Source organism: Triplophysa rosa, linkage group LG13 (assembly GCF_024868665.1).
Source record: "Triplophysa rosa linkage group LG13, Trosa_1v2, whole genome shotgun sequence".
NCBI classification, from domain to species: Eukaryota; Metazoa; Chordata; class Actinopteri; order Cypriniformes; family Nemacheilidae; genus Triplophysa; species Triplophysa rosa.
In genome coordinates this window covers 24,162,125-24,173,640 of record NC_079902.1, presented here as the reverse complement: position 1 = coordinate 24,173,640, position 11,516 = coordinate 24,162,125, and the positions used below count along the sequence as shown (strand labels likewise).

The following is an 11,516-nucleotide window of genomic DNA, read 5'->3' as shown; positions in this document are numbered from 1 at the left end:
TGCCCCACCACTTTCTGAACAGTGGTGCCACCACTACCTGGTGAAGTTATTGTAGGCAAGAATAAAATGACATATTTGAAAAAGTATTTAAGTATTTTAAAATACAAAATACAATCTCTCAAAGTATTTAATTACAAATTACATTTAACTTTTTTTGTTAAAGAAAATGCAAATTACAAAATACTCAAAAGTAATTAAATACGCATTTCAAATACATGTAATTAAAATACTGCCCATCTCTGCGTGCCTGTTTGTGCGTGTGTGTTTGTGCGTGTGTGTTTGTGCGTGTGTGTTTGTGCGCGTGTTTGTGCGCATGTGTGCGTGTTTGTGCGTGTGTGTTTGTGCGTGTGTGTTTGTGCGCATGTGTGCGTGTTTGTGCGTGTGTGTTTGTGCGCACAACTTTATAACATATTACTGTAATTCATGCAATATTTAAAAAACTTCAAAATCGAGCAAAAGAGTGCTGCTTCAGATCAACATGAGACTGTGGTTTGATTTTTTTCTGAAGCTTCATTTCCATTTGCCTGTGTTCTTACAGGGCAGCTGTCTAGACAGAAGACATCAGGCTGTTTTTCTAGTGTTTAAAACAGAGCTGATGTTTGTGTTTACGTGTACAGTATGACAGTGTGATGTTGATGTGCGCCTGCAGGAGGCGCTGCAGACGTTTGCCTTCCTGCTGTTTGTGGTGGTGTGTGTGGCCGGTGCCGTTTACCTGCTCCTCGTTCTGCCAGAGACCAAAAACAAAACCTTTATGGAGATCAGCCAGAGTTTTGCCAAGATGAACGGAGTGTCGGATCAGACGGACACAGAGATGCAGGACGCTCTGGAGCGCAGCGGACGCCAGCAGACCGACACACACGCAGCCAACAGCATCAAACACACTGACACGGAAATGGAAAATTCATTCTGAAGAGTTTGTACTGCAGAATAACTTTAAAAACACAACAACAGCTGAGTGTGACGCTGCGAACGAATGTGAACTCCGAAGAGATTCTGATGTTCGGTTTAAAGTCATCAGTAGATTTTTATTTGACATCAGTTGAGAAACATTATCATATGCGTGTTTCCTTCTTCAGACTAAATTCCTCAGAAAACACAAAGTGTTTAACCAGAATGTCTGTTGTTTTATAATAATTCAATTCAATAACTCAAAGCGCTTTACAGCAAACCATAAGAACACCGTACAAAGATAAAAGTTATTCAATAAACAATACAACATAACATGAATAATCAAGTAAAAGCAATCGTAAAATAAAATGTTTTAAGAAGAGATTTAAAAATAATGTTGGTTTAATTTAATTATGGTGGTTTTGAAAGTGTGTGTGTAGGAATTCTTTAAAATAATAAAATTCACAGCGATAGAACTGATGATCTTTGGGTCCTGATTCTGCAGAACATCATGAAATTAAAAACTCATTCTTCCCAGAGGTCCTCTCAATTTCAATTTAAAAGAGCAATGTGGGATGTTTAGGAGGATCTATTGACAAATACAATATAATATACAAAACTCGGCACTAGGGTGATGACACTAAGTACTAATGGGCAGTCGTGGCCTAATGGTTAGAGAGTCGGACTCGTGACCAGAAGGTTGCCGGTTCAATTCCAGGGTAACGACTGAGGTGCCCTTGAGCAAACCTACTTGCTCCCCGGGCGCTGCAGTGATAGCTGCCCACTGCTCCGGGTGTACGTGTGGTCACCACTTGCTGTGCGTGTGATCACTACTCTCTGGATGGGTTAAATGCAGAGGTCACATTTCGGGTATGGGTCACCATATCTGACTAATAGGTCACTTTAATGAATCTAACCAACCCCCATGAGTCTTAAGATGTTAAGATACAGAGTTATAGGGCTTACTAAACGGTTGCTGGGCTAATGTATTTGGTTGCTATGGGCGTGGCTTGGCATATGCCAACTGATGATGCTTCAACCCACAAGTGAAACAAACCAACCCCCATCTCTCTATGATGTTCTGATGAAGAGATGTAGGTGTTGTTAAACGGTTGCTAAGTTAAGATGTTTTGTTGCTATGGGCTGCTATGGGCTTCGTGGCTTAATGAACTTCCTGGGCCACTGATTGGTTGCCTGAGTAATACGTGCCCACCCCCTCTGAGTAATACGTGCCCACCCCCTCGTCTCTACGACACTGTACTGCAAAGATATCCATATGAACTTTTGATAATGGGAGTCAATGGGATCGGTTGCTAGGTTGCTGTAAATGGTTGCTATGGGCGTGGCTTAATAGCTTTAAGATGATCCTGTGACACTGATTGGTTGTCTGAGTGAAATGAACCCACCCCCTCTTCTCTACGACACTGTACTGCAAAGATAACCATATGGACTTTTTATAATGGTAGTCTATGGGATAGGAAAGTTTGTCTGGTGGCTCTTTGCCTCTGAGCTGTAGGAGGGCAGTGATTACATTGCTTCCAAAAAAGGGCGATTTGCAGGAGATTAAAAACTGGCAACCTGTGAGTCTGATCTTAAAATTCTTTCTAAGTCTCTGGCTAATAGGTTGAGAGAAGTGATGGGGCAGGTCATTCACTTTGACCAAACATATTGTGTGCCGGGCAGATCAATTACAGATAATGTCGGTCTCATACGAGATGTTTTGAGTGTTTCAAGTCTTGTGGGGGTTAATTTGGGATTTATCTCCATTGACCAAGAAAAAGCATTTGATAGAGTCGAACATCCGTATCTATGGGACACTTTAGAAGCTTTTGGTTTTTGTTCCGGTTTTATTGATATGTTAAAAGTGTTGTACCAAGACATTGAAAGTTTACTGAAGATGGAACTGAATGGTTTAAGCGCCCCTTTTAAAGTTAGTAGAGGGATCAGACAAGGTTGTGCTCTGTCTGGTATGCTCTATTCACTAGCCATTGAACCAATGCTAAGTAAACTAAGATCAAAGATTGAAGGCTTGGTACTGCACCACGGTATACAGCACCAAATATTATCTTATGCTGATGATGTAATGGTTATGGTGAATGGGCAACAAGATGTTAACCAGTTAATTTCTGTTGTTAACAATTTCGGGGTAATTTCATCTGAAAAGTGAAGCAGTAATTGTTGGAAAATGGGAGGAAGGGCCACCAGGATTACCTGATGGGTTGATTTGGAAGAGGGAAGGTTTTAAGTACTTGGGTGTTTATATTGGGGATTCAAATACCCAACAAAGGAATTGGGAAGGAGTAATTGAAAAAATGGAAGGTAAACTAAAGAAATGGAAATGGATTCATTTAGAATTGTCTTTTAGAGGGAGGGTTCTAATTGTTAATAATCTTTTCGCCTCAACATTGTGGCATAGATTAGATTGTATTGATCCACCTCCTGGATTATTGTCCCATTTACAGACAATTTTAGTGAACTTTGTTTGGGACAATCTACACTAGATCCTTCAAAGTGTTATCTTTCTTCCGAAAGAAGAGGGGGGACGAGGACTGGTACATCTACCAAGTAGGCACGCCACCTTTCGCCTGCAATTTATTCAGAAGTTTTTGACTGGTCCTGTGAATTTGGTGTGGAGAAAGATGGCAGAATTAATTCTACAAAATGTAGATGGACTGGGATTGGATGCTACACTGTTTCTCATGGATGCTAAACAGCTACGACTGGCTGGAATACCTCAGTTTTACCGTGGACTTTTTAAAGTGTGGGGACTTTGAAATGTTTGCAAGTTGGAGGCAACCAAATCTGTGTACTGGCTACTAAAAGAACCTCTTATCAAAGGAGCTTGTATGGATATTGCCGGAGAGAAGTTTCCTGGATTTACGCAAACGTTATGTGCTTCCAAGGCTGTGACATTGAGGCACATAGTTAATGTTGCTGGACCTAAGATGAGCAATATGTAGATGCAGTGGCCACATTGCTGGGTCAAAGGTCAATACGTCACACATTAAACATACTAGAGTTGTGGAAGTCAAGGTTGACAAATGAGGAACTGTCTTTAATAAAGGATTTTAAGAGTGGAAGAGTTATTATGATATTCAAAAGACCTTTTGATGTCTGGTCCTTTGTTGGATCTCAATGGACTGGACAATTTAGATTTGTACGAAGTTGAAGGGAAAGTTATGTATAAGTGTGTTGTTAAAGTTTTAAATAAAGGAACATTAAATGGGAGGACTGATACAGTTTGGAGGGACAAACTTGGGATGAAGGATGAAATAAAACCTGTATGGAGGGTGCTGAATAAACCCCCATTGATAAAACGATCTGGCGACTTGCATTGGAGGATATTACATGGGGCTGTGGCTGTTAATGCATTTGTTTCAAATATTAATCCAAACTGTTTTTCATTGTTTTTTAGAGTGTGTAAGACTTCAGATGTTGTTTAACTTTTTGAAGTTGCTATGTGGAAAATGTGGGATGAAGTTTACATCTGATGTTTTTGTTTTGGGGGCAGGGTACAACCAAAAGCAGAGGATTAAATGGCAAATGATTAATTTTCTGTTTGGACAAGTCAAGCTGGCAATTTACAAAACAAGGAAGAGCAGAATAGGGAATAAGAATAGTCAAGAAATTATACCTTTATTGAAAGCTCTTGTTAAGTCAAGAATTGTTGTGGAGTTCAATTACTATAAAGCTATGAATGATATTGAACATTTTAAATTGCAGTGGTGTTATAACTGTTTGTTTTGTACTGTGGTGGAGGAGGAGTTGGGTTTTGATTTCATGTGGATTTAATATTATTAATGTTAGTATGAATTTTCAGGTCCTTATTGTTATAATGTAATAAAGTTTTGTTAAAAATCTCTCTCTCGCTCTCTTGTTCATTGTTTTGTGGTTGTATTTCATGGTGCAGTATGACATTAGAGCTTGTTTGATCGAATCAATATACAAATGAAATGAAACAAATCTGGTTGTGTTGTTTCTAATGCTTGTCGTGTTGCTCTGCTCACATGACGCATGACAACACATGATGAATTACATCCCAACAGTGACATGACACTCAGATCAGTTTTACAGAGTGAACTGACAGAATCCTCATCTCAGTTTCTCTAAAACCTCACGTGTGTTTGCACAGGTACACTGCATGTTAAAATAGAAAAGGATGAAGTTGAGTCGGTAAAGAATGAAATTGTGAAAAATATATTTCTCTTGTTTCTCTGGTGTACAGACACAGTGAAAGTGTTTCTCAGCTTTGATTTGATTCAGTCAAATCACTGTCTTGATCATCTCTGTTCTCTCTGTGTCAGAGCTTTCTTCTTTTCTCTGTTAAGTTCTGGTCACTGGTTTGATATTTTGAAGGATTTTGCAGGCTGTTGGTTCTGTGTTTCTGTATCTCTGTAACACACCGTCTCTTATTCCCCTTTAAGAGTCATTTGTTTTCTAATGTTTGGTTCTCGGTCCCGGAGGGCTTGTTCTGTCATCTGAGACGCTTCTCTTTCATTGAGCATCTACAACCGGTTTGTGCATGTATGTGTATGTGTTTGGTGGTACGAGGTGCCGTGTGTGTGTGTAGGTGTGTGTGTGCGCGTGTGCGTGTAAGTGTGTGTGGGAAGGGTAAACCCTACGGTATGGGGACAAAATGTCCCCACAAAGATGGCAATATACAAAACTCTTGTCCTTGTGGGGACATTTTTATATATAATATTTTTTACAAATCTAAAAATGCAAAAAGTGTTCTATGATCTTTAGGGTTAGGGATAGGGGATAGAATATACAGTTTGTACAGTATAAAAACATTACGCCTGTGGACTGTCCCCACGGGGATAGTAAACCAGACATGTGTGTGTGTGTTTATTACTGACATCACACCTGCTCATGTGCACCACTAAATTCTAGAAACCACACCAACATCAGACTTAAAGATGACGCAACACACAGTTTCTGCCAATCTCACATTAATCTTGAGTGTCTGTACAGTAGTATTACATGCGTCGTATCTTTGAAGAGTGTTTAGTTTGATCACATTTATAAAAGAGAGACACCGCTGTACCATTATTTCCAGAAGAACACGAGCGCATGGAGGCGGAACTACAGCACGAGCACACAACACATCATCACATGAATCCCTTCATGTTGTTTCCATGAACACAGACATGTGACTCAGTCTGACTCACCGCGTGCGCTTCATGTCCGGCATCTTTTAGCGCTGGGACCGCTCCATCTATCAGTCTCAAACCATCTCCAAATCCAGCGTTATATCCAGCGTTTATATAACCTTCTGAATATTAGATATTAGCTGAACTTCCGTCAGCCGAGTGAAGCGGCATTGATGGTCGTGCTCTTTCTCACTCTGGCTGGATGATGTGTGGTTGTGCTCTTCCGGGAGAATTGTCCAATAAGGGACTAAGAGCCCTGGTTACGAAACGGGAATCCATGTTGGAAAAACTTTCCGAAACCTTTGAAATAGCATGTTACCTCCACTTTAAACAACAGATATAATACAAGAACAAACAGACGACGTGTGTGCTTGACAAACTAAAAGTGATAAAAGGAATTTTTACACTGATGCATCGATGAACCGCTTTTGGAGACGTCTGCTTCACAGTTTATGAACTTGTTGAATATTGTGGCTCCTCATCTCCCGGTGGAGCAGGAGACCCTCTTGGTTTCTGCACAGCTCTTTACTACACATTGATTTTTGCAGACCAGCTGAAAGTAGTGATTTTAGGGTTTCTCTTCATCAGTGTTTGTGTGAGTCAGATTTATAATCAGAGATGTTTTTTGTGAGAGTACAGCAGCTCATCTCAGTGTCTGTACATTTGTTTTATTGATCGAGCGTCTGTATCAGTGTTTCCAGTTAAAGGACGACGTGATGGTTTTTTGTGCTTTAGCAGCAGATCAGATGAAGGAATTTTTCATGAATTATTTCTCCTGGATTGAATCCCATTAGAAGGTCAGAATAATTCCGGTGATTGACACACTCGCACAGAAAGTGTGTGTGTTTGTGTGTGCTGTATTACACAATCTAATGAAGTATTGACACATCTCAGAATGAACCACAGACATCCAGTTTAAACACTGACCTGAGAACAGAACTCATGAAGGTATCTGTACCTGAAGGGCCACTCGCCGGTGCTGTTTGGATCTCAAGTTTACGAATAACTCCGATTCAACATCATATAAATATTTTAACATTTTATTAATAATAATACATTTTAATAACTGACTCAGACACCTGAGGTCTTGTGATATTGATTTGTCTGGCTGTGGTTTTCTGGCTCACTGTTGTTTCTGCAGCCGTCATACTGAACACATGAATGTTTATCTTATGAATATATCTTTATTTAGATGTCTTGTGTTTGTAGGTTTGTTTCATCTCTTGGCCAGATGTTTTTTTGTGCGCAGATACGAGCTGTAAATGATTTGGCACATAAATGTATTTGTCATGCCAGCGAGTGGAAACAGCAGAGAGCAGGTGTTTGACTTGGACTGAAGATGAATATGAATATGTTGAGAACTGTTTTACCTCAGGCACATGAAACTGGAAATACTCGTCCTGTCTCGGTCTCTCTGTGTTTGTTTCGAGACCCCTGAACTTCGGGATTTCAGCTTGTTACTGGAATCTCACAGAGACTTTAATTTACATTTAAGCAAAACACAGCCCAGTTCACGCTCGAGTCTCTGCTGGGCTGTTTGGTGTGGGAACATCTCGCTGCTGTCCTTCTGAAAGCTCATATCTCCATATTTCATTCGTTTTATTTTTGACATCACCCTTTACATTTGTCACGGGTTTTGCAAATATCTAACCAGTAAAACGTATTAAAAAGTGCTTGTCAACTTTGCTAACAGCGTATTTAATCATTTAAATTATTGTCATTCCTGAAAAACAGGAAATTTGAACATCGGAGGCTTGAGCAGTACAGCAAAGATACGAGTATACGGAGTGAAAATAAATATACTGAGTGCCTCTCTAAGCTCATGTGTTTGTGCTTCTCTTGTTAAACGTCCTCGGGTGAAACATGTGAGCAGAAATGTTTTCAGTGTTATGCACGTGTTTAAGCAGAATTCTGACTGTAGCGTCCATCAATTTCGTAAAAGAAAAATCTACTTAGAACAGTTCGAAAGCAGCTCTGACAGACACCTGAGCTACTGCAACATCACACAAAATGATTCTTTAACAATCTTTTTATTGAAAACCATCAGAGTGCGCGTGACTATCGTGATATAGGCCTACATTCATGGAACTCCTGCGGTCCAGTGTGTGAAACACACAATATTACAGTGTCAAAGTTTAGAAACCGTTTCATGGTTTCAGTGCCACAGTTACAGTTAATCTACAGGCTTTGCCTTTGTAAACAACAAACGTTACAGTAATGAAACACAACATCACATCTCACCACGTAAATCCTCTCTTCACACATTCACTGTAAACACACACACAATACTGAAAGTGTTTGTTTTTCTCACCAGTTCATTCATAAGAACAACAGCAGCACATCATTGTTTTCTTAATTAAATAAATTAATCCGTTTTTAAAAAGATATTAGCTCATGTTGGTTGTAATACCGTAGGAGTGTTGCGCCTGCGCAGACGCTCCTGGCAGAGGAAACGAAGACTGGCACGCAGCTGAAGTGTGTCTGCGCTCCAGTGGGCACTTCAGTTTTTGGCGTTCTGTGATGAAAGTGTATCTTCATTAGCGTTTAATATTGCACCGAGTGTAAGGCAAAAAGCGCATGTGTAGAATCTCTCCAGCAGTTGTGTGTCACTGATCCGTGTGTGAGTCTGCGTGCGTTGTGCTGTTACAGTAGTCAGCAGGTCTCATCCATATCAATGTCAGTTGTTGAATGTCGATGTCTGCTTTTATACCGCAACGACCGATTCTCAAAACGAGCGTCTTCAGATGACGCCGTGCTCCAGCATCCCGTTCAAAACTCAAAAGTTCACGTCGGCCCGTGAATTCCGTTCGGAGTGAAAGACGCGCGCGCGTCCGCGTCACACTCAGAGTCCGAGCAAACGTCGTTATCGTGAGAAAACTGCGAGATCCGGTCGAACGCGTCCTCGGCGTCAATACAGCCCACAACATTGGGTATGATGTCGACGTACGCGTTCGCGATCTGTTTATGGAACAGCGTGTCCTGGTTATAGGACACGAGCTCGTTGCTGATGTTGACCGTTTCCACCGGAGTACCGGAGCAGCGGTTCCGACAGCCCAGCAGACTGGCGAAACCCTTGCGGAACTCGGCGTTGAACGCGTAAATGATGGGGTTGAGCGAGGAGTTGGTCCAGCCGAACCACACGAACACGTCGAACGTGGTCTCGCTGACGCACGGGAGACCCGAGCCCGGAGCGCCGGTCGGTTTGTCGCAGAACGGAACCACGCAGTTGAGAATGAAGAAGGGCAGCCAGCAGCACACGAACACGCCCATGATGATGGACAGAGTCTTCAGAAGTTTGGTCTCCCGGTTGATGGAGGTTTTGAGCGTGGTGTGGTGTTGGCACGCGAGCCGGTTGGTCCGACAACTTTGCGCGCGCTCTGCCGCGCGCTCCAGCGAGGCGATCCTCCGGATCTGAATCTGCGCGATCCGGTAGATCCTCGTGTAAGTGACGATCATGATCGCCACGGGAATATAGAAGCTGATGAGCGAGGACGAGATGGCGTACTCCCGGTTCAGACTCGAGTCGCAGTTGTCGCCGGTGCCGCTGGCGTTCGTCTCCGCGGCCGCCTTGTGCCAATCCAGCTGGACCGGGATGAACGAAATGAGGACGGACAGAGTCCACGCCACGCCGATCATCACGAACGCCACGCGCTGGGTCATCTTGCGCTCGTAGCGGAACGGGCTGCTGATGGCCCAGTAGCGGTCAACGCTGATGACGCACAGGTTCAGGATGGACGCGGTGGAGCACATGATGTCGAACGCCACCCAGATGTTGCAGTACGAGCCGAACGGCCAGAACCCGGCCACCTCCGCCACCGCCTTCCACGGCATCACGAGCACGGCCACGAACAGGTCCGAGACCGCCAGAGACACGATGAAAGTGTTCGTAACTTTGGTGCGCAGGTGGCGGAACCGGAGCACCGCGGCGCACACCAGGATGTTCCCGAACAGCGTCCAGAGAATCAGCGCGCACAGCAGGCATCCGGTGAGCGCGCGGGCGAACATCCCTCGCGTCTCGGACTCGGTTCGGCTGGACATCGCGAGTCCCGGTGAGGTCACGGGTCGTCATCGGGTCCGTGTGTTGGCGCGGTCACCCGCATGATCTGGTACACGAGGAAAAAGTGAAGTCGAAGCCGATCTGTTCCGATGAACGAACGGTTTCGGTCCGGTTCGTTCGCGCGCTGAAGGTCGCGTGAAGCTCGAGGATCGTATGACCTCTGTCTGAGCGCGCGGAAAATCCTCACTGCTATTTTAAGCTCGAGGGTGAGAGAGAGAGGGAGAGAGAGAGAGAGAGATTCATGAGCAGAATGAATGAATGAATGAAATCCGCAAAATAATCCGTGTTTAGACTCCATCACAATCACAGACTCAATCTTAATCTCATATCAACATTATTGCTGTTAAACCCTCACGAATATTAACTGTGCTTTTATTATAGTGAAAGTCCATTGGCTGATTGATTAATACATATACCGTGATTTACGGCAACGAAACCATAATAGTTCGTTTGTGGTCATCATTAGGTCTACTTTTTTGGAGTAAAGCTGTGGTTAATTTTCTTCAAGGAATGGACAGTTGGTACAGTTCACTCGTGGTTGATAGTAGCCTAGCAGCGGTTTATTGTGATATTTCATATAATGTGACATTTCGTGCGCATTTTGACGTTTTTTTAGCTTTGATTATTTTCATCACGCGCATCAGGATGTGGGTATCGCCACCTGCAGGCTCAACACACACACATATGTATATATATATGCATGTTTCTTGTTTTATGCACATGTATAATGCTTTGGCAATGTTATAAGTACATAGTCATACTAATGAAGTGCCTTTAAATTGAAAGAGAAAAAAGAAATGGAAATAATGTATCTGGGCATTGTAATGTAATGTAAATCTGTAAATGTTGTGCAAGTTTGATGGGTGAATCTTCAATATTTTTGTGGAGGTTGACATTTTTATCTTCTATATCCAGAAACAGAACCTACAAATAACATTTTCTTTGATATATCGTTTTGTAATTGACATTTCTTTCTTTGTCTTTAATGTCACTTTGTTTTCTGTTTGAATTTTGTTTCATTATACTCCAGTTAGTTCTAAAAAAAGCTTTGGATGAATGTTGTAATGTTTCGTGCATTAGTTAGTTTGTGTCAAATTTTCATTCTCTTAAAACTGTACTCTCTTAAAAATAAAGGTGCTTCAAAATGTTCTTCGATGCCGTAGAAGAACCTTTTTTGTCTAAATGGTTCCAAAGAACCTTTAACATCTGAAGGACCTTTCTGTTTCACAAAAAGGTTCTTTGTGGTGAATAAAGGTTCTTCGGATTATGAAAAGGTAAGAAAGAGATGGTTCTTTGTGGAACCAAAATGGTTCTTCTGGGGCATCGCTGTGAAAAACCTTTCCAGGACCTTTATTATTAATATCTCACAGCTGTTTCCAGTTATGCAAATACAGCTACAGTTATGCAATTGTATGGTC

The 11,516-nt window shown here is 42.1% G+C and overlaps 2 protein-coding genes across 2 annotated transcripts in view; one reads left to right on the top strand and one right to left on the bottom strand.

The window, feature by feature from the left end:
• The window catches only part of slc2a9l2 (solute carrier family 2 member 9, like 2), a 21,995-nt gene extending 19,935 nt beyond the window's left edge, over window positions 1-2,060 (top strand). Inside the window, exon 14 of the mRNA XM_057349126.1 lies at window positions 650-2,060. Within this exon, the coding sequence (XP_057205109.1) occupies window positions 650-910 (261 nt within the window). The 3' untranslated portion in view covers window positions 911-2,060. The remainder of the gene's footprint in view (window positions 1-649) is intronic.
• Window positions 2,061-8,063: 6,003 nt separating this feature from the next.
• Window positions 8,064-11,117, bottom strand: drd5a (dopamine receptor D5a). Its single transcript, XM_057349528.1, has one exon. The coding sequence runs from the start codon at window positions 10,077-10,079 to the stop codon at window positions 8,826-8,828; it is 1,254 nt and encodes a 417-aa protein (XP_057205511.1). The 5' UTR covers window positions 10,080-11,117; the 3' UTR covers window positions 8,064-8,825.
• Between the last annotated feature and the right edge of the window lie 399 nt (window positions 11,118-11,516).